The 23640-nt window shown below is 52.0% G+C and overlaps 1 protein-coding gene across 1 annotated transcript; it reads left to right on the top strand.

Annotated features, from left to right (window-relative positions):
- The first annotated feature begins 4800 nt into the window (after positions 1-4800).
- Positions 4801-8834, top strand: LOC142824402 (uncharacterized). The gene is made up of 3 exons (XM_075916309.1): positions 4801-5435; positions 5631-5832; positions 8705-8834. The coding sequence occupies exons 1-3, from the start codon at positions 4886-4888 to the stop codon at positions 8832-8834; spliced, it is 882 nt and encodes a 293-aa protein (XP_075772424.1). The 5' UTR covers positions 4801-4885.
- Positions 8835-23640: the final 14806 nt, after the last annotated feature.

Here is a 23640-nt window from a genome sequence, read left to right as displayed (position 1 = left end):
CACCAGACACTGGTCAGCACTGCTGATTATGACAACCCGGCTCCCAGCCTAGTGTACCCTCCCCAAAGAAGACGACCTTCCTCCTCCCTCCCCACAGAGACATGGACAAGCTGGTGCTGCTGGACATTTGGCCAGGCTGATGATTTCAGGGTTTCCTCGGTTTTGCAGAGACCTCTGGTAACTGTGACCACATGAGATTTTGCCTGCAGATGAGAAACAAGGGATGGTGGATGCAGTGGAACTCCTTATTTGAGGCTGGGTGGAGCTGGGAAAAGGGGTGTGGCTGGTGCCCCTCACTGGCCCATTATGGCATCTGCTCTCACCATCGTCTTCCTCAGTGAGTATTGCAGATAGACAGGAGTGGACAGGGGGGATCTGAGACCAGGGCATGTTTCAATGGGGCGGATCTGAGACCAGGGGGTGGGCTCATTGGGGTGGGTCTGAGACCAGGGGGTGGGCTCATTGGGGTGGGTCTGAGACCAGGGGGTGGGCCCATGGGGATGGGTCTGAGACCAGGGGGTGGGCCCATGGGGATGGGTCTGAGACCAGGGGGTGGGCCCATTGGGGTGGGTCTGAGACCAGGGGGTGGGCCCATGGGGATGGGTCTCAGACCAGGGGGTGGGCCCATTGGGGTGGGTCTGAGACCAGGGGGTGGGCCCATGGGGATGGGTCTGAGACCAGGGGGTGGGCCCATGGGGGTGGGTCTGAGACCAGGGGGTGGGCCCATGGGGTGGGTCTGAGACCAGGGGGTGGGCCCATTGGGGTGGGTCTGAGACCAGGGTGTGTGCCCACAGGGAGAGGGGAGGGAATCTGAGACCAGCACATGTACCCATGGGACTGAGGGTGAGGCATGTGACTGGGTGGGGCAGTACCAGATGCGGGCGGGGGAAGGGATTCAGGAGAGACCATAAGCTGAGCCTGTTCTCTGGGGGGGGTCACTGCATCACTCTCTGGGGACCATCCTCCCTGCCCCATTGATCTAGTGACTTCCTCTATGGGGGCAGAGGACAGGTGCTGACTGCGGCATACAGGATGGGTTTGGGGACAGGGCCCCCCGCTTAGTCTGCAGCGCTGGGGGGTCCAGTTCGGCATAGGTGAGTCCCTCAGCGCTGGGGTTGGGCTCCTGGGGTAGGGAGGGAAGAGAGTCACTATGTGTATGAGTCAAAACCAGCACACAAACACACACAGCCACACACCAGACAGTCCTGATCCCAGACAGCAGGGGGTATTCCTATGCAGTGAGGGGGTGCATGGTGCATTGGTGTGGGGTGAGGCAAGGCACAGAGCTGGGGAGTTTTGGGGGGCACTTACAAAGACATCTTGCAGTTTCCCTTGGCCCACGAGGGCATCTGTGGAACAAAGACACTCAGGGGCAGGGAGGGTGTGAGAAAGCCGGAATCTGTGGCTAGTTAGACAGGGTGTCTATACACCATGGGCTGAGCCAATTCCCTGGAGTGAGGATGGGACACAGGGACTGGGGCTGGATCAGTGTCCCTGGGATCGCAGGATGGGTCCCAGTGAGACCCTCAGCGAGATACGGCCCCTGCCTGGCTCCATGGAAACCACAATCCCTAATGACTCGTGCTAATCACCAGGAGCCCTGTCCTGGGCCAGCTGCCCTGCGTGCTCGGTGCTGTACGGACACCAGACACAGAGACGGTCCCTGCCCCAGTCAGGGGCCACTCACCCCTGGAGTCCCTGAGGGGTTGGAATGGGCGCGGTGTCCCTTCTGCAGGGGAGGAGCCCCCTACCGCACAGAGCTCAGGGGAGCTTGGCTGCCCCACGGGCCATGTCCCATCCGGGCGCTAATTCCCACAGCCCCGACTGCTTCTGAGCTCCCCGGGGGGGTTGGGCATTTGGGGCCGAAGTCTCATGCAGACAAGGTCTGAGTCTGTCTGTCCCTCCCCAGACGTGCTCCAATCCCTGCCCTGCGCGCCCAGTGCCCCCATCCCCACTGCCCCACAGCTGGGTGTCCCCAGGGTCTGTCCATCTCCCGCTGTGCAGGGACCGTCCCCCTCCAAACACCCGAATGGCCCCAAGGGCGTCTGAGCGGGGAGCTCTGTTCCCCAGGAGATGAATTGCTCCATTTCTCCCACTCACCTTCTCCAGGAGTCACCGTTGTGGAGTTCTCTGGGTTGGGTCCCTCTGTGGGCCTGGAGAAGCTGGATGGCTGGAGAAGCCCCTGTCTGTGGCTGGAGAAGCCCCTGTCTGTGGCAGGAGATGGCTGGAGAAGCCCCTGTCTGTGGCAGGTCCCATGGGACTGCAGTAGCTCCCCTGCCCATGGCCCCTGGTTAACTGGTTGCTTACTGGTTAACTGGTTAACCTTTCACATCCCTAATCCAAAGAACCCCTTGAAATGGGTTATACATTAAATGCGCTTTTTACAACCCTCGTCTCTCGTGACCATTTGGGGTGGTTCACATGCACCCTACGCAGCAGAACTGCCTCATCCATGAACGGGCCCTGGCTATGATTATGCAAAGGGCAAAAGAACAGTCAAAATGGCTGCATTGCAACTCGTGGAGACATTTCTGCAGCATCAAACAGCACGTGGCAGCTTGCAATGTGGTGCCTCACGCGGGTATTGGCCTGAGGATAGCCCCTCCTTCAGAGGAGTCAAGTGGCCAAATCATCCACTCTGCAATAGACACAAAGGGAAATGAAAGTGCAGGCTGGCAAGCTACTGTGTACTGGGGGAAGAGATGAAATGTCTGCCTTCCCACGCTGTGTACTTTCACAGGCTGTCTGCCTTCACACGCTGTGTGCTTTCACAGGCTGTCTGACTTCACACAGTGTGTGCCTTCACATGATGTGTGCTTTGACACAGTGTATGCTTGCACACGCTGTGGGCCTTCCCAAGATGTGTCCCTTCACACAGTATATGCCTTCACACACTGTCTGCTTTCACACAATGTTTGCCATCACACAACGTGTGCTTTGACACAGTGTATGCTTGCACACGCTGTGGGCCTTCACAAGATGTGTCCCTTCACGCGCTGTGGGCCTTCACTGCTTATGTGCCTCATACTCCCTGTTTAGTGACGGACAGGCCTCGCACAGCAGGAGGTGAATTGCACCCATTTCACAGCATCTTCTTCCAAGAAGCCCCACTGATTCCAAGGGGACTGCGTTAGTAGTGAGGGTTGCAGGCCACCCTTAGCAGGAAGGGCTGCAGCGTCTGGCCATCAGTCATAACAATAGATGGCAGAGATGAGGAAAACGGCCTTCAGCATCTCCCAGATTGCGGCGCCTCGGGCACCATCTGAGGCACATTGCCCAGGGCTCTACAGCGCCGTGCGGGGCTCTGTCAGTGAATTAAAGGGGCTGGGGCTCTAGCCATGGCTACTGCCGCAAAAGCAGTGGTGACTGGAAGCCCTGCCCCTTTAAATTGCCAGACCCCAGGGCCTCTGTTACTGCCAGGTCAGCCGGTCTGATGGCTTTTATCTAGAGCTTCTCCTCCTTAGATCTGCAAGTGTAACCCACACAGCTAATGGGTGTGGTCACTGTCCCATGTCCTGGCACTTGGACCACGTACAGCATGCGATAAGAAGAAGGGAGCTCTACAGCCTGAGCTGAGCTCAAGGGCTGTGTCTACATTGGCATTGCGCAAAAACATGCTGCCTGTCTACACTGCCGGGGAGTTCTTGCGCAAGAACGCTGACGTTCTAATGTGAGAAATCGGGGCTTCTTGCGCAAGAACTATGAGGCTTCCGCTCAGGAATAAGCCCTTTTGCACAACTGTTCTTGCGCAAGAGGCCAGTGTAGACAGGCAACATGAATTTCTTGCGCAAGAAAGCTCGATGGCTAAAATGGCCATCAGAGATTTCTTGCTCAGAGAGAACATTTACACTGGCATGGATGCTCTTGCGAAAAAGCACATCTCTTGTGCAAAAGCACATGCCAGTGTAGACACTCTCTTGCGCAAATACTTTAACGCAAAAACTCTTCTGTTAAAAGTATTTGAGCAAAATCTTGCCAATGTAGACGTAGCCAAGCTGTAAAGGCTCCTACATTAAACCCAGAGGTCCCAGGTTCTGTTCTGCCTGTGGTGGTTACACAAATGCTTTAGAAAGGAGATCACTGTTATTCTCTACAGTTGGGAAAACTGACTCTCAGAGTGTGGCTATGACTCGATTATGCCATCAGATGGCATAGCCAGGATTATAGCTGTTAAACTGCATTAACAGTTTGATAGAATGTTAAACAGGAAAGATGGAAATTCTGGTCTACTTGAAATCTGTGTTCTTCATGTACCATTTGCTCCAAAAAAGGCATAGCTAGTGGTTGAATGATCTGAGCTAGTGGAGGCTTGGGAACAGATTGCTTACTCTTCTGAAGCAGATCTGTCACTCAGGGCTGGAATATGTTCCCAAAAAAAAAAAAAAATCAGATACACAAAAAGGAAAACAAATCCAAAGAGTTTGCAACAGTGGAGCCCTGGGCTAGTGTTCTCAGAGAATCCATGTTAGAGGCCAAAATCTGGAAAAGGTGTGAGGGTATGTCTACACTAGAAAGTTAGTTCGAACTAACGGACGTTAGTTCGAACTAACTTTCCTATGCGCTACACTAGCGCTCCGTTAGTTCGAACTTAATTCGAACTAACGGAGCGCTTAGTTCGAACTAGGTAAACCTCATTTTACGAGGACTAACGCCTAGTTCGAACTAGCTAGTTCGAACTAAGGGCTGTGTAGCCCTTTAGTTCGAACTAGTGGGAGGCTAAGGCTTCCCAGGTTTCCCTGGTGGCCACTCTGGCCAACACCAGGGAAACTCTATTGCCCCCCCTCCCGGCCCCAGAGCCCTTAAAGGGCCATGGGCTGGCTACTCACTTTGTGCCAGTTGCAAGGCTGCCAGCACCCGTGCCTGCACAGCCTGCACCTGCCACAGGATGAGCCAGCCATCCGAGGGCTCCCAGCCCTCCACTGCTCCCCACGACCAGCCTGGCGGCTCCCGGGAGCCTGCCCGGGGGCGCAAAAGGCGGGCGCCCGCCTGGTCAAGTGCGGAGATCGTGGACCTCATCGAGGTTTGGGGGGAAGCCTCAAATGTCCACGATCTCCGCACTAGCCACCGGAACGCGGCCGTCTATGGACGCATGGCTGCCAGCCTGGCCGCCAGGGGCCACCAGCGCAGCCAGGAGCAGGTGCGCTGCAAGATTAAAGACTTGCGGCAGTCCTACTCCCGGGCCTGCCTGCCAGAGGCTGACCCGGAGGCCTGCCCCCACTTCCATGCCCTGGACCGCATCCTGGGGCCTCATGCCGTCCCTGCCCCCCGGGACGTGATTGACCCCGGGGCAGAGGGACCGCTCCTGGACACCGAGGAGGAGGAAGAGGGCTCTGAGAGCCAGGAGCCTGCCGCCAGCCTTCCCAGGACCCGGGACCCCCGAGGCACCCCACAGAGCCGCTCGCCTGCATCATCAGAGGCCGGGGAGGCGTCCACCTGTGAGTACCCTCGTGTTCCCCTTATGTGTACGGGGGGCTGGGGCGAGAGGGAGCCCCGGGACCGTGCGCCTGGGCCTTGCCCACTACGGAGCAGCAGCTGGGGATCCTGCAGGGGCCCTGGCCTTGCAGAGGGGAGCTGGGTTTCACACACCTGGGCCCCTGGGGTAATTGACCGCTGGTCTTCTTGCACCACAGCTGCAGCACCGGGGACTGCAGGGCGCACCACACCGCCTGCAGCAGCCGCCCGCGCCCGGGCAAGCAGGACAGCCAGGAACCAGGAGGACTACCAGAGGCGGCATCTCCGGTTCCTGGACCGACAGCTCCGTCTCCAGGACCACTGGGTCCAGGAGGACCTCAGGCTGCGCCAGAGGAGTCTGGAGGGCCCTGGAGGAGCAGGGCCGTGCCCTGCGAGGCCACCTCCAGAGCCTGCTAGACCGCTTTCCATTTCCTCCTCCCCCTGCTCCCCCTCTTGCTCCCCCTCTTGCTCCCCCTGCTCCCCCCTCTTGATCCCCCTCTTGCTCCCCCTGCTCCCCCTGCTCCTCCTGTTCCTCCTGCTTCCGCTCCTGCTTCCGCTCCTGCTTCATCCACACCCCCTGTCCTCTCTGCCCCCCCCTCCACAACCATTCCCCACCGACGCCCCCGGACCCGCAGTGTGGCGAGACGGGAGAGGCACCCAGACTCCCACCCCTGAGCTTTCCTTTCCCTTCCTCCCTTCCCTCCCCTCCCCTTCCAGCTCCCTCGTCCCAGGTTTCCCCCTCCCTTCTCCCACCTTCATTCCTCCCTCCCCCACCCCAGTTCTCTGAAATAAACAGACGTTTTTGTTTGAAAAACAGGTGTCTTTATTGTACAGTAGATAGGGAGGGGAAAGGGGAAGGGGGGGGGGGGTAGGGTGGAAGAAGGCCCCGGTGGGGCATGCAGGGAGAGGTCAGTCCTCCTCCTCCTCCACCTGGAAGCTCTCCCGCAGGGCTTCCCGGATCCGGATGGCCCCCCGCTGGGCTTCCCGGACGGCGGTGGTGCGGGGCTGACCGTAGTGTCCAGCCATGCGGTCAGCCTCAGCCATCCAGGCTGGCAAGAAAGCCTCCCCCTTCCGCTCACACAAATTGTGGAGCACACAACATGCCGCCACCACGGGAGGGATGTTGTGCTCGGCCAGGTCCAGACGGGTGAGGAGGCATCGAAAGCGGGCTTTCAGTCGCCCGAAGGCCCCCTCCACCACGATGCGGGCCCTGCTCAGCCTGTTATTGAAGGCCTGGCGGGAGGGATTGAGGTGCCCCGTGTAGGGCTTCATGAGCCAGGGCTGCAGTGGGTAGGCGGCATCCCCCACCAGGCAGACGGGCATGTCCACGTCCCCGACCCTGATGTGGCGGTCGGGGAAGAAGGTCCCGTCCTGCAGCCGCTGGCACACGGAGGAGTTCCGGTACACCCGGGCGTCGTGTGCTTTGCCGGACCAGCCCACATTTATGTCCGTGAACTGTCCCCGGTGGTCACACACGGCCTGCAGGATGACGGAGAAGTACCCCTTGCGGTTCACGTACCGGGACGCCTGGTGTTCCGGGGCACGGATGGGGATGTGCGTCCCGTCGATGGCCCCCCCGCAGTTGGGGAAGCCGAGGGCGCCGAATCCCCGGATGACGGCATCCGGGTCGGCGAGGCGGACCACCCTGCGGAGCAGCACCCGGTTGATGGCCTTGACCACCTGCGGAGAGAGACACAGCAAAGCGTCAATCAGTGGGGCGCCCGGGTGGCTGGGAGCATTCATGCCCTGGCAGTGCCCCGCGCCCCACTCCCGGAAGCAACCCCCCTGGCGGCGTGTAGTACGGCCGGGACAGCCCGACCCCTCCGGTGCGGGGCGCCTTCGCCTCCTCCCGCCCCCCCCTTTGTCCCTGGGGCGGCCCATCCCCTCCTCGCAGCCCCCCTCCCCCCCGGCTCGGTGGCCGACGAGCGCCGTACCTGCATGAGCACTGCTCCGACAGTGGATCTCCCCACGCCGAACTGGTTCCCGACGGATCGGTAGCTGTCCGGCGTGGAGAGCTTCCAGAGGGCGATGGCCACCCGCTTCTGGAGGGGGATGGCGGGCCTCATGCGAGTGTCCCTTCTTTGCAGGGCAGGGGCGAGCCACTCGCAGAGCTCCAGGAAGGTGTCCCTCCTCATCCTAAAGTTCTGGGTCCACTGTCGGTCGTCCCAGCGCTCCAGGACGATGCGGTCCCACCAGTCGCTGCTGGTGTCCAGACGCCAGATGCGGCGGGGCACGCCGGTGCCGGGGCGCCGCCGCGGCTCCTCCATGGCCCCCAGGGCGGCCAGGCGGAGAGGCAGGGGGCTGACGTTCCCCAGGTGGTGCCAGGCAGCCTCGAGCCATTGCTGGCAGGCTTGCAGTAGCAAGTCCAGAACGTGCACCAGAAGGTGCAGGGCGAGCCGTGGCTCCATGTTGCCACCTGCGGCAGTCCCCCCCGAAGGGAAGCACCGACACAGACGGGCACAGAGACCGACGCTTTGCTGTCCCTCGGCGAGGTTGGCAAGCAAGCAGGAAAAGCTGAGAACCGGCTGTCCAGGGAGGGTCCCTTTAAGCACGAGCCTCAGATAGCCTCAGACAGCAGCCACACAAAGCAACTGCTGACCTGATGCCCTGCCAGAACCGGTTTCAGCTGCCCTTAAATGCCCCCCTGCGTCCAATCAGTGTGGACGCGCTAGTTCGAACTAGCAAAACGCTAGTTCGAACTAGTTTTTAGTTCTAGATGCGCTAGTTCGAACTAGCTTAGTTCGAATTAACTAATTCGAACTAAGTTAGTTCGAACTAGCGCTGTAGTGTAGACGTACCCTGAGAGAGACACATCATAGAAATTAACATTCACAGCAACTCAAGAGAACTACCTGAAATCCAGAGGGAATATAGAGTTGTTAACAAAAACCCTAGCTCATTTCATAGTCATGGCAACATCAGAGGGGTAGGCCAAAGACTGAATGTTTTTTTAAGCACTGTTGTAGGAATTATTCTGTGGCTGTTCTCTGGCCTGTGCCATGCAGAACATCAGACTAGATCACATGTTAGAACCAGAGATAACCTGAATGGAAGTGCCTACATATATTTCAAAATACATCCCACAGATTCTTTTGAGGGAAGTATCAAAATATTTCATGTTGACTTTTTCATTTGAACTGAAATTCATGCGTGAAGTCACAAATACATGAGCTATGTATTCAACCCACATATTTCACAAGAAAAAACAACAAAATCCGTTTTGGTCATGAGCTAAACTCATATTTTTCCCCAGATTTTTTGATTTGGCCACTGAATCCAAAAATCACTTCCTCAGTCATCTCTACATCTACCTGGTTGCAGGTGGTATTCTGATCATGCTCTCACAAGCAGCCCTACTGAATGCATTGAGAATATTCATGTGAATAAAACACGTTACGGGGGGAATGGTTTTATTCTCAGTATGTGTATTATTACAAAAACATTTGACCAGCTTCTCCTCTGACAGCTTCTTCACATGGGGAGTCCTTCCAGAACAGTATTCCTGATTAACTCCACGTGTTTTAATGTTGATGAAGTTTTGTTTAAAAATTAGAAAAAATATGAGAAAACGCGGGAAAAATTCTATTTCAATATTTTGGGAAAGAAAAGTTTTAATTTTTTTCACTTCCAAATACATTTTTGTTTGGAAAGGTCCTTCCTTTTATATTAAAATCTCCCTCCCCCCCCCCCCCCCAAAAAAAGGTCTAAATCAAAAGGAAACAGTTTAATCTCTCTCTCTATATATAAAAAAATTTCCTATGGGATGACAGAGTGATGTGATGACACCGTATCCCACAGCCCCTCCTCTGCCCTCAGCTGCCCTACCTCCTCCTGCCCTCCCTAGTGCTCTGGCGGGCCGGAGCCATGTAACCTTTCCCCTCCCCATTCCTGGAGCCTCCAGGAGCCATGTATCCTCCCAGAAGGGAACCAGAGGCCTTCCCCTTGTGGGGGTGGGCCAGAATCCACATGCCCTCCCCCTTCACAGGGGAGGGGCCTGGGACCTGTGCACCCTCCCGGGGGAAGGAGGGGCAGAGCCACATTCCCTCCCACATCACGTGGGGTGATCTGGAAGTCATACACCCTCATCCCTCGCAGCCAGAGGGAGAGAGCCAGGCAGCTTTGGCCCAGCCCAACGCCCTGGTGGATGGAGGAAAAGAGCCGGGCCAGCCTCGACCCAACCCTCCAGTGGCCCAGCGGGAGAGCTGGGGCTGCCTACCCACAGTGATGGAGCTTGGTTAGTGTAGCGAGCAGGGTGCAAAGCCCTCTTGTTTAATCAAAATAAAAGTTTTCATTTCACCCCCCACATTCTTTTCTTCATTTTGTCTCATGGAAAATATTCAAAATTGTAGGTTGCATGTCCTGATTTCTGGGTGAAATTCTTGGATAAGCTCTGAATGTTTTTGGGGGCAGAAAATCCATTTCCCCAGCCAGACGAGAGAATGAACCCCACGGGACAGACATTAGTCGTCTTGCTTAATGCGCTACTGGAAAATGCACGGGTACTGTCATGGGGTGGGTGGGATAAGAACCTACATAGATTAAAACAGCATGTCTAGGATGAGACCAAACCAGAATGTCAAATGCAAATGCCTCTGCACTTTGGGGAAGCTTTAACTCCAACCTAAGCTGTGTGACCTAGGTCCCTCCTCAAAGGGGTTCGTACTTGCCAGGTGTGCTCACCAGTGCCATAAGGATGCAAGTCATCTGTTTCCCCAGCTGGCGAAAGACCTGCTGTCTGGTCTGTGCAAGGACCTACTGTTGTGCAGGTCACCGCTGTGTCTCCGCTGGGCTGTGAGCCCTGTGGAAAAAGGGCACATACGTTAGTGTGTAAATGAGTCTGTGAAGGCTGCAGAAGAGCTATATGGGCAAAGGCTAAACCGTGGGTGCAATCCCTCAGGAAATTGCCTGCAGTCGGGATTGTCTATAGAACTTCTGGATCTAAAACTGGGAGTTTGTGTAGCCTCAGCTAGTGGAAAGTAGATTTATTAACCAGGAGGGTGGTGTGACCCATGGGCTCTTGCAGCCATCTGCAGAGGGCACGGGGGTATAAAAGTTACGGGGGTCCCATGGGACTGGTGTTTACCTTCTAGTTCACCAAACAGTGTCACATGAAAGTGTGTGTCACACCGGTCCTCATAATCTTCTCTAAATGTCTGTGCAGAGAATACGGAAGGAGGTATGTGTCTATTGGAAGTTGTGTTCTTTAGACCTTGTAGCTCAAGGCAAGGAGGTGGGAGATGCTTCTTTCCCTTGCTGACCATCGTGTGTCTTACAGTAGTACTCTATTCGCATAGTGAGTCACCTGTGCATGGAGAGAAGGCAGGGGGATAATTATGAGAATGATGTTAAAAGCGGGGGTGGGGTGGCTGCTTTACAGATGAAGAATGAAGTACTGGACTGAGATATCTAGGAATGCAGAAAGATGCTCTAAGGTCCTTTACCAGGAGAAGGGGACAAAGTGCCAGTGGGTGTAGTTTCTATCTTGGTTAAAATGCAGTGAGAAGGACTTTGGCTGGTTTTGATGGACATGTAACCCTTTTTTGCAGCATTTCTGTCGGCTGCCATTGAATCTCTCTCCTTTGATAAATAAGCTCACAGGTGCTTTTCCCGTGAACTAAGTGCTGTGTACAATGCTGAGCTGTGTTCTCAGGTGTAACTATAAGCTGCTGGGTACTGGGACTTTGGGATCTGGTAATTCTGTAAGTGGTTAAGATGCTGAATGTCACAGGGGCCCCACTCAGAGTACTCAGGTTTGGAGTTTGCCTGGCACTTGCCTCTCTGAGAAACACTGGAGCCCACATGGGTTGCCTGTGGCTGATAGGATCAGCCAGCTGACCCCTAGCAGGCAGAGAGAAGATTCCTCATGGTAATAGCAGGCATTAACGAGATGCCTTAGAACTCTGAGTAACCTGAGCATCGTCACAGGTGGTCTAATGACCTCTAGAGAGAGACAGAGGGCAGTAATGACCAGGTGTGGGTCATACAGGCAAAGAAGTTAGGGGAAATAAGAGCTTTTATAAGTTTATTGGGAGGAAAATGCAATAGATCCTTTAATAAATAGAATAATAGAATCATAGAACACTAGCACATCAAGAGATCATCAGGTCAAGTCCCTTGCCCTCACGGCAGGACCAAGGACTGTCTAGATCATCCCTGACAGGTGTCTGTCTAGCCTGCTCATAAACATGTCCAGTGATGGAGATTCCACAACCCGCCGAGGCAATTTATAAACAAGAGGGACAAAATTAATGTTTAATCAAAATGGCTGAGTCACTAAAGAACTTGTAAAACAACAAGTAGTCCTGAGGCACCTTAGAGACTAACAAAAATATATACACAGTAGCATGAACTTTCGTGGGCAAAACCCACTTCATCAGATGAGCTGTAAAGGAATAACAAAAACCCAGAAATGATAACAGAAAAAGAAAGGAAAGAAAGGTACCTGTCAATTGTAGGACCAGTGCTAACGAGGCTAAACAAATGGGCTGGAAGTGTCATATACTTAGCTTTTGATGTAAAAATGCAGGGTTAAAGGCAGTGGAGACTGGCTTTATAATGCCACATCCAGTTAATGTCAATGTCAAACCCAGGGAAACAGTGTCAAATTTACAAATGAAGATCAGTTCCGCACACTCTCTCTGTAATTGGCTGGTGAAATTCCTTTGTAGAAGAATGATTACTTTTACATCCAAGAATGAGCACCCAAGCAGGTTAAAAAGTTTCCCTATAGGTTTATATGTGTTACCATTTCTGATGTTTGATTTGTGTTCATTTATTCTTTGTCATAGAGACTGACCAGTTTGACCAATAGATATGGCAGAGCGGCAGTAACAACAAATGAGAAAGTAGTATCTCTGGGAGGAAATTAGTTATTAAAATTGAGACTGAGATTTTAAAAACATCTATGAGAGGTAGGAGAATTATTACTAACTTGCTCAGTCACTTCTGTAAATCATACTTCTTGAAGACAGTGGAAACATAGCAATAAGAAGGACAGGTTTCACATTTTCTGGTAAATCTGTTAGCTACAAAATGCTGGCTTAACTGCACAGTTCAGTTTCTTTCGTCCTGGCACTATGGTATGGTCAATAAATTAATAACTTTCACGCTTTCACTTACCTGAGTGCTGGCCCTGTCAAATCCAATGGTTGTGGAATCTGAGGAAAGAGACTGAATATATTAATATGAACTCTGCTTGCAATGCCAGGGACTTGTGTTAATGCCAGAGCTGGTCAAAATGATGCTGCTACAACTTTTTAAAAAGCAATCTATATATAAATGACTGATCAATATGAAAATGGTTGCTGGAAATGTTCATTTTGGTCATTTCCCCCCATGTTTTAGATTAAAAGTTATTTTTATCTAGTGATATTAGATTTCAAAAATATTTAACCATTTTACCCATTTTTTGTTGAACCCCCTGTGAAAGTAGAAAGAAATTATACTGTAAGAGAAAGATGAATTGTACTGTAATAATTGAATAAGTTAAATGAATTCTGTTTGTCTTTTAAGAGGAAGAAAAAAAGTATGTTAATGTTGATTGTAGGTATGCAGGTCAAGGTGCTAGCCAATTTGGGCCTGAGTTTAACAGGAAGAGAAACATTAGGTGTTAGACAGAAAGCAATTCTAGATAATCAGGGAGATATAGCCAGGAGATTGCTGTGTGCTTGATATTGAAATGAAGATACTTAACCACACTAATAATGTGAAGTTTTGCCACACCCTTTGATCTTGTTAACTTGGCCTTTTGACTGTATAAAATCAAGGGGTTTGAACCTTGTATGGTACTCACATTTTCTGAATGCATTTTAGCAAAGCTTTGCTGAAATAAACAGAGCAGTCTGCCAAATCTGTGAGTCCTGTCTGACTTTGACAATTTGGAGGTTCTACGGAGATGGCAACCGTCTTCGCTGAGGCTGTGTGATCCCTGACTGTTTTGCAGGATGACCGTGGTAGCTGGCACCTGGGCATTTGGCCCGAGCGGTCCTCCGCCAGAACGGAAAGGTGCACAACCACAGCGAAGTCTACGCCATCGAACCTGTTGGTTCCTGCTCTGTTCTGGTAGGGATCCCGGGATCTAACATCAGGACTCTGGTCAGGTAATTATTTTGTCCGGACTGAGGACTGTCTTGTCTCTGTGTCTATCCGTCTTCCCTGTGGTGTGAGTGAGTCTGGGAGCCATCCCTGCCCGGGGACTGGCCGACCAAGGGGCTCCTGTCCCCGCGGTCTGTGTGACTGGAATCTGCACAATCGCAGCCGCACCGCACCTTGGATAAAATCCTTGGAGTGAACGCAAGGGCGATTGAGGCAGTAGCCTGTGGGCTTCTTTTGTGTGTTGCACTGGGCACCGCTCTGACAAACCCGAATTTCCTCCTTGTGTGATTGGTGTATGAAGTCCTCCTGTATGGGTAACTAGACGTCTAAGCAGGGATAGTTCCCTAAAGGGACCCTGGCTCAGTTTATATATTTTAGAAAGGGTCCGGACTCCTGTAAATTTCTGGAAAAATGATCTAGATTAACTCTGGGGGGATCCCAAAACTCAGTGGCCACTGTTAGGATCTTGGAACAAAGACCAAGTGGACGTCTTAAAAGACAAACTTGGCCTTCCCAAAACTAAATTGGCTAGAGGAGAGGTAGATTGCTTCATGCAGTGGTGGGACGAGGCAAATCTTAAATGAACTGAATCGAAGCTCGCCTCCCTTAAAAATTCTAATTATAAGAAAAAGCTTTATTGGAAACCTCCTCTCCCACCACCAGACCGAGTGCTTCCCTTTACCCCGTCGTCCAAGAAGACTCAGACCGGTCCCACTTGAAGCTATAAACCCTGGACCCACACGGAGCTCCACTCGATTTTAAAAGGTTTTCCAAAGCCCCAGGAAAACCCTACCAAATTTGCAGAGGAATTTTGCTAGTGTGCAATGCCTATGAACCCTCTGAAGCAGACCTCCTGCAACTGTGTAAACTACTTATAACCCCGTAAACAGCAACAAAGAAAAAAACCCGGGCAACTATCACACAGACTGACTGATGGTTTTTTTTGTTTGGTTGGTTGGTTTTTTTGGGGTTTTTTGGGATACAGCAACCAGGTAAAAATGGACAGGGCGCCCTGGCGCATGCGTTTGTTAATAGCCTCTTATCTGCTATTAGCAGTATGTTAAAGCAAATAAGTGTTGGATGGGAGGCCAAGACCATGGACAAATTGCAAGCAGTGGCAGAGCATTGCCACTGCACTCTAAAAAGAAAGAGAAGCAGTCCTCACAAAAGTTGATAGCTCTGCAAATACAGCATTATTCAGGGCAGGGCAGACAGTACTGGGAATGGGGAGGGTACCAAGAATGGGGATAAGGTCAGAGAAGGGGTCGTGGCACCGGGTTTTTGGGATTTAAAGGTTTCAGCTCCGGTCATATCCACCCTGTGGGAACAAGGCATTATTGTCCCCTGTTCCAGCCCCTGTAACACCCCTATCCTCCTCCCAGTTCGAAAAGCTGATGGTAAATCATGGCGGTTTGTTCAGGATCTTCAAGCTATTAACTGCATTGTTCTACCCACCTTTCCTGTAATCCCTAACCCAGCAACTAATCTGGCTTTTATCCTGCCAGATGCAACTCATTTTACTGATGTTGATCTGTGTTCTGCTTTCTTTTCTGTCCCGGTTCACCCTAAGTCCCAGTATCTTTTTGCCTTTTCTTACAAGGAGCAGCAGTATGCTTCCCAAGGGGTACACAGAAAGCCCGTCTTACTTTTCCCAAGCATTAGCCAAAGACCTTGTTGACCTGGTCTTCCCCTCTGGGTCCACATTGGTCCAATGTGTAAATGATCTACTCCTCTGTTCCCCTTCATTATCTGCCTCAGAAACTGACTCTTTAGTGCTTCTCACTGCCCCCCCCACCTTAGGGTTACCTGACTACTGTAAGTCTTTACCCTTTTCTGCCACGAGCAATCTGGTTGTGCACTTGGGGTTCTTACTCAGGAGCATGGTGGCAAAAATCGTCCAGTAGCGTATTTCTCTGCCACCTTGGATCCTGTTGCCCAAGGTCTACCCCCCTGTCTGCGTGCTGTGGCTGCCGCGGCACGCCTAGTCGAAATGGCTGAGTCCCTTGTCCTCCGCTCTCCTGTTTCTCTCATGGTCCCTCACTCTATAGATACTCTCCTGCTACAATGTAATACAGCTCACCTTTCCTCCGCCCGCCTCACTTTTACTGCTTTCGGCTTCGCATATCACCATAAAGTGCTGTTCTCAGTTGAACCCTGCCACTCTCCTTCCTCTGTCTAATGACGGTGAACCCCACGACTGCCTTGCAAGTGTCTCTGCTGTCACCGTCTCATGCCCCGACCTTTCTGATGTCCCTCTCTCTAACTCCGACCTTGTGTTATTCACTGACGGTTCCTGCTTTAGAGATAGCCAAGGTCGTCTCCTCGCAGGATACGCTGTGGTATCACTCTCTGAAACCCTAGAAGCTGCGCCTTTACCTTCTGTCACCTCAGCACAAGTCGCTGAACTAGTTGCCCTAACCCGCGCTTGCTTTCTGGCTGAGGGACGCTCCGCCACCATTTATACTGATTCTCGATACGCTTTTGGGGTTGTACGTGACTTTGGCACCCTCTGGCAAGCTCGGGGTTTCCTTACCTCTGCTGGTACCCCTATCAAGAATGGCCCCTACATTGCTGCTCTCCTGTATGCACTCCCATCTGCATTAGCTATTGTTAAGTGCCCTGGTCACTCCACAGCAGATACTGATGTTGCTAAAGGTAATGCTGCCATAGAACCTTCCCCGGGTGCGTTTCTCGGTTCCCTTTCTGTTTCTGTACCACCGCAGTCCCTTTCGAAAGTCACCCTGCTCCAAGACTCTGCCTCAGAAACAGAAAAAGGCTCCTGGGTCGCCCAGGGTTGCTCTCTACACCCTGATTCCCTTTGGCGCCCCCTTATTGGTGCCTTTGTGGCCCCCTTTTCGCTCTACCCAGCTCTGGCCGCCCTGCTACACGGCGTTTCGCATGTCGGAAAGGAGGGTATGATCTCTGCTGTAACTAAGGCAGGATGGTGGGCCCCCCATTTCAGCTCTTTTGCAGCTCACCACTGTGCCGCCTGTACCACTTGCCAAAGCTACAATGTTGGCAAACCTGTAAAGGTAGCTCAAGGGTTCTGGGGCCTGCCCCAAGCACTGTTCTTGCATTGGCAGCTTGATTTTGTACAAATGCCTGTGTGTCAACTATATGAATTTATTTGGGTTATGGTATGCTTATTTTCGGGTTGGATTGAAGTCTTTCCTTGTCGCAAAGCTGATTCGCTGTCTGTTGCCAAATGTTTGTTAAATCATATTATGCCTGCCAAAGAAACTCCTGCCACTCTGTCCAGTGACCGGGGTACACGTTTTACTGAACAACTTGTTCAGCACCTGGATCGTGTGTTACATGTCACACACCTGCTGCACTGTCCCTACCATCCCAAAGACATAAACTAAGTCCTTTTGAAATTGTTTATGTGAACAATGGCTACCATTACTCCAGTCTCAGACTTGAACTTGACTCACAGTACACTCCTTCAGTACTGCAAGGGACTAATGCAAGCTGTAAGTCACTTCCATTCACAGGTTCGAGCCGCCTGGCCGACGGAACCCACCTCGGATGCCTGCCACACTCTCGAGACAGGTGATTGGGTCTACGTACGACACCACCAACGAAAACACGCCATGGAACCCCGGTGGAAGGGCCTGCATCAGGTGCTGCTCACTGCCCAGACGGCTGTTAAGTTATCTGGCATCGCAGCACGGATACAGGCTTCGCAGTGTAAGAAGGCACCATCCCCAGCGGACCAATCATCACCTCAGGACCATGCAGAGTCAATTTTGACTCCAGAAGAAGACGTAGAGGAACAGCCTGCAATACCTTACAACCTACGTTTGCGTAAGGATTGCCTGAAGCAGATGAGGACCAAAAGCAAGGCCCAAGAAGAAGCAGTAGTGAGCCTAGCGCCTGCTGCCTGGTGGACATAAAACCGTAACTGCGGTTCCCTCAGTGGAGGTTGTCAGAACCAAAAGGGTCTTGCCTCCAACATGTGCCTCTGGTGGGGCCTGTTCCTCAGCCACTGGTGTCTTAAGATCTGGGGAATCCACAATGACAATGACAATTCTTTTATCCACCAGCAAGTATGGATCGCTCAGACCCTTAATATCTCTAATTGCTGGGTCTGCAGCCACATTCCATCCCACTCACAAGCTGGTTCCTGTCTTGGCAATCCCACTTAATTCCCCAGGCCTCACCCATTTAACAAGACATGGAACAGTAATGACACTTGGGAAGCAGTGGGAATAATTGTGGGAATAAATGTATCTAAACGGATAAGTGTGGAGGAGAAAAAAGGTCACTGGTGTTTGGTGTGTAATGGGACGGGGCTGAATCTGGGGAGGAGCAGTTGTCTCCAGCATATTGTAACATCAGTACAATCTTTAATGCCATGCACATAACACCACTCCCCGTAACGAGAATCACCGTGTGCCCTTCGGGGGATATTACTCCTCCTTTGTAGACACCTATATGGCAAAGGGGTGCAACCGACCCTTCCCGGCTTTGATAGGGCATCATTGGGTCTGTGGAACAAAGGCCTATACCACATTACCAGTTAACTGGTCAGGTATCTGTTATCCCGCCCAACTCTTCCCACAATTCCGAGTGTTAGAGTCCTTCCCATGAGAACGCCTCCGTAATTTTAGGCGAAAAAGAAGGGACTTGTCGGATGCCCAATGGTGAATCACATAAGCCCTTTAACTTGGGAAGAGGCTATTGGTGGTTCCTTTGACCCACTTGGGGGAGTAATACATCATGCAAAAAGGCTTCTGAGGTTACAAACAGTAGTTAAAATCATGGAAAATGAAACTGGAAAAAGTTTAAGGGCCCTGGCCAAAGAAACAGGAGCGATCAGACAAGTGGTCCTCCAAAACCGTCAGGCATTGGATATAGTGCTGGCAGCAAAAGGAGGGACCTGTGCTCTCATTGGCAAAGAATGTTGTGTATATATACCAGACAACACCAATGATATAATAGTTCGCGCTAGCTACTTAAAAAAGATTGCATACCTTTCCAACGAAGAGCCAAGTTCCCTGTGAAAATGGCTAAGTAACTTGTCCAATTTCTCTGGCATAGGAAACTGGTTGTTTCAGGAAGCCCTGACTATCCTATTTGGAATCTTAATAATTTTTGTATGTTTTCAGTTAATCTCCTGTTGTATCCAAAACTGTGCAAGACATGTCACAGACATGTCCCCTCATCAGAGGGCTAATCTGATGATTTTAAATATCACTAATGAACAAAAAGACAAAGAACGGTTAATGCAAGGAACCCAGTAATTGTTGGTCATAGGCGAGGCTTGACCAAAAGGAGGGATTGTGAAAGTAGAAAGAATTATACTGTAGGAGAAAGATGAATTGTACTGTAATAATTGAATAAGTTGAAGGAATTCTGTTTGTCTTTTAAGAGGAAGAAGAAAAGTATGTTAATGTTGATTGTAGGTATGCAGATCAAGGTGTTAGCCAATTTGGGCCTGAGTTTAACAAGAAGAGAAACATTAGGTGTTAGACAGAAAGCAATTCTAGATAATCAGGGAGATATAGCCAGGAGATTGCTGTGTGCTTGATATTGAAATGAAGATACTTAACCACACTAATAATGTGAAGTTTTGCCACACCCTTTGATCTTGTTAACTTGGCCTTTTGACTGTATAAAATCAAGGGGTTTGAACCTTGTATGGTACTCACATTTTCTGAATGCATTTTAGCAAAGCTTTGCTGAAATAAACAGAGCAGTCTGCCAAATCTGTGAGTCCTGTCTGACTTTGACACTTCCCAGGGTGCCCTGGTGGCCACTCCAGCCTCAACCAAGATCACTCCTCTCCTTCCTCCCTCCCCGGAGCCTTTAGGGGTTGACTCTGGCCACAGTGTCTGTGCCAGTTCCAAGCCTGCCAGGCCAGAGCCAGCAGTCACTACCCCTGACCCAGTGGCCCCCAAACATGAGCCAGCAAAGACTGGCAGCCAGCCCTCCACCACTCGCCAGGAGCAGTCTGCCAGCTCCCAGGAGCCTGACAGGGGCTGGAGAAGGCGGGCGCCTTCCTGGTCCAGGGTGGAGATCATGGACCTTATTCAGGTTTGGGGAGATTGCCCCCAATGTCCATGATCTCCGCACTAGAGAGAGGAATGCGGCCATCAATGGCAGGATAGCTGCCAGCGTGGCACTAAAGGCCACATGTGAACCCAGGAGCAAGTTTGCATGAAAATCAAGTTGGTCTGGAGAGCCCCCCAACCCTGAGCCTTGACCTTCCCCTCCCCTTTCTTCCCCTTGCTTCCTCCCCCCAAGTTTTCCCCCTTCCCTCTCCCCCCCTCTCTTCTCCCCTCTCCCGCCTCCTTTCCCCAGTCTCACCAGAGTTTCATTCTCCCCCCTCTCCCCCGGGGTTTTGTTAAATAAAGATAGTTTGTGTTCATGAAAATACGTGTATTTTATTTGACATCAGGAAGGGGGCTGAGGGAGAGGTAAGTGGAAGGACGTGAGGGAGGAATGAGGCACAAGCCCCCAGTGGGGCAGACCAGAGAGGCTCTGAGGGCTCCTCAGGATGGAAGCTCTCCCGCAGGGCCTCCTGGATACTGACAGCCCCCTGATGGACCTCTCAGATGGCAGCCTGCAGAAGGTTCAGACAGGTCCGCAGCAACACGTCCACGAAAAGCACCAGAGTGCCCAGGGGCAGCTCTGGCTTCAGGTTGCAGAGTGTTGTGATGTCCCCAGTGAAGGCAACCAGAGCACACAGAGACAAAATGGTTTCCTGTCCCTCATGGAGGTAGGCAAGCAAGCAGGGAAACCTGAGAACTGGCTGTCCAGGGGGGTGCCTTTAAGCACAGGCCTCAGACAGCCTCAGGCAGCAGCCACACAAAGTAACTCCTGACCTGGTGCCCTGCCGGACCTGGTTCTGTCCGGCCTTAAATGCGATTCACCGTCCACTCAGTGTGGACGCGCTATTTCGAAATAGCAAAACGCTATTTCAAAATGCATTTTGTGTGTAGACGCGCTATTTCGAAATAAGATATTTTGAAATAATGCTGTAGTGTAGACATACTCTGAAAGAAGAAATCAGGCCCCTGAGTAATTGAAACAGATACTTCAAAGAGTTTAATTGGAAACATGTGCACAGTAAATACAAACACTATATTATTTACAGGGGAGGGTTATTTACAGGTGACTGTTTGTGAGACACAGCATGGCCAGCACCTGAGAAATAAACTTACCGAGTCATCAGCATTTGTACAATGCCCCTTAATAAATATAATAACATGGGTTGGGATTAAGCTGCTGGATATGGAATGGAAAACAATCTCCAAAACAGGAAACACCACAAGATTAGGGGAACTCCTATTACCTAATATAGGGAATTATCAGAAAGTGTCAATTCAACAGGGGATCTCCACTGATCTCCTTCCCATATTCAGCCATCACAGGAAGATTCTCTCCCCATTGAGAACCACAGACAATGATATCCCAGACCCCCTCAGCCTTTTACCCTCCTTTGCTAACTGTTGTCTGGTGACTCCTCATAGGCCCAGAACCCAGGAGGGCAAGAGTAAAGTGCTGAGAGAGACTAGAAACCTAACTATTCAGGAAACTTTTGCTATGAGGTGGAGGATCATAGCCTCTAAATTTGGAGGACGAATGATATCTGCTGAGTACCTTCTTTGAAGGGCAGAGTGTTCTGAACTCCCAATAACATCAGAGGGAGTTTGAGGACACTCAGCAACTTATGGGACTGGACAATACAAGCATAGTTAAAGGCCCTGGATATCTAAAGGAAATCACCAAAATCCACAGTTAGATGCTTGAATACCAATTAAAGCCACCCTTAGTGAATTCCCCCGGCATGTGTAATCCCCTAAGTAGTATAAGGGCCCTACCATCAATCAAACGTTAGCCCTGCCCCCTGACCCCAGAAGTCCCGCCCCCTGACCGCCAGAATTCCCTTCTCCCCTGTCACCGGAAGTCCGGCCACTGGATGGTAGTACATCCGGGTCAAGAGGGACAGGTGACTGGGTGTCATGTGACCCCCGTTAGGCCCGTCCCCTGTCACCGGAAGTCCCGCCCTTGGGGATAACACATCCGGGGTCAAGAGGGGCAGGTGACCGGAAGTAAGGAGTGTCATGTGACCCCTCTAAGGACTCGCCCCGCCTCCCTCAACCAATCAGGAAGGGGTTTTCCCCTATAGGACCGCCCCGCGAACCGCTTTGACCAATCGGGGGGGCAGTTCTGGGATCCGATGACTCGCCCAGCAGTGGGTCATGTGACCCCTCTAAGAACTTGCCCCGCCTCCCTCCACCAATCAGGAGGGGGTTTTTCCCTGTAGGACCGCCCCGCGAACTCCTTTGACCAATTGGGGGGCAGTTTTGGGACCGGATGACCCGCCCAGCAGTGGGTTGTGTGACCCCTCTAAGAACTCGCCCCGCCTCCCTCTACCAATCAGGAGGGTTTTTTCCCTGTAGGACCGCCCCACGAATTGCTTTGACCAATCCGGAGAGTGCAGTTCCGGGACCCGTTGACCAGACCGGAGGCGGGTCGTGTGACCCCTCTAAGAGCTTCCCGTGACACCCTTTGCCAATCAGAGCATAGAACTTCCCCGTAAGTTCTAGCACCACACAAAAGAGGCCATCTTGTTCCAAGAGCGCGTGTTTCAGAGAGCGTGCAAACGCTGAGCGGAAACATGGCTTCTTTCACCAACTTTGTTTTGGTGCCGAGAAGAAAGCGCTACATCAGCGACAGTTCCGAGGAGGAAGGAGAAGTTGAAGGGAGCCCTTTGGCCCAGCCGCTGTTGGATACACCAATATCTGACGCCGAAACCCAACCGCTCACGATGCAGCCAGACAAGCTAGATGGCCTGGAGGAAGAAGGTGCCCATGGCTCCCAGGAGTCGGACAAGACGCATGGAAAAGAAGCCAAATAGGTAAATGAAAGATCGAAGTTGGGGCATCATGGGGTTAGGAAACCGGGATTTTGAAAACTTTAAAAAAAAAATGACCAGAGCATCTTACATTATTTCTTTCTGGCAATCTTTTGACAGCTTGATGATGCCTTTCTAGCTGACCATCAGACCCGGGACAGCATTGCATCGGACGAGGAAGACGAACCGGGCCCACCTTGTTTTTGCTCAACACTGATACAAAGCATTGAAGAGAACGCCAAGGATGATTCTGGTGTATCCAATAGCAGAGGGGGCAAAGGGCCCCTTTTCGCCTCTCCCTTGTCCTCGGAACTGTTGCTGATGTGGCGCTTTCTTCTCATGTGGTGGAAGGCCCTCGTTACCAAAACAAACTCCAAACTTCTGGTGGGGGTGGTGAAGGAGTCCATGTTTCCGCTCAGCGTTTGCACGCTCTCTGAAACACGCGCTCTTGGAACAAGATGGCCTCTTTTGTGTGGCGCTAGAACTTATGGGGAAGTGCTATGCTCTGATTGACAGAGGGTGTCACGGGAAGCTCTTAGAGGGGTCACACGACCAGCTTCCGGTCTGGTCAACAGGTCCCAGAACTGCACCCCCCGAATGGTGAAAGCGATTTGTGGGGCGGTCCTACAGGGAAAAAAACCCTCCTGATTGGTAGAGGGAGGCAGGGTGAGTTCTTAGAGGGGTCACACAACCCACTGCTGGGCGGGTCATCCGGTCCTGGAACTGCCCCCCGATTGGTCAAAGCAGTTCACGAGGTGGTCCTACAGGGAAAAAAACCCCTCCTGATTGGTGGAGGGAGGTGGGGCGAGTTCTTAGAGGGGTCACATGACCCACTTCTGGGCGGGTCATCCGGTCCCAGAATTGCCCCCCCATTGGTCAAAGCGGTTCGCGGGGCAGTCCTACAGGGAAAGCCCTTTCTGATTGGTAGAGGGAGGCGGGGCAAGCCCTTAGAGGGGTCACATGACATCCCTTACTTCCGGTCACCTGCCGCGCTTGACCCCGGATGTATTACCCCCAAGGGCGGGACTTCCGGTGACCGGGGACGGGCCTAACGGGGGTCACATGACATCCTTTTTTACTTCCGGTCACCTGTCCCTCTCGACCCGGATGTACTACCCTCCAGGGGCGGGACTGCCGATGACAAGGGAGAAAGGACTTCCGGGGAGTCGGGGGGGGGGGGACTTCCGGGGTCAGGGAGCGGGGCTAATGTTTGATTGATGGTAGGGCCC

This window comes from Pelodiscus sinensis, unplaced genomic scaffold, assembly GCF_049634645.1.
Source record: "Pelodiscus sinensis isolate JC-2024 unplaced genomic scaffold, ASM4963464v1 ctg114, whole genome shotgun sequence".
Lineage (NCBI taxonomy): Eukaryota > Metazoa > Chordata > Testudines > Trionychidae > Pelodiscus > Pelodiscus sinensis.
The sequence above is the reverse complement of the archived record's forward strand: the minus strand, read 5'-3'. Positions and strand labels throughout refer to the sequence as shown.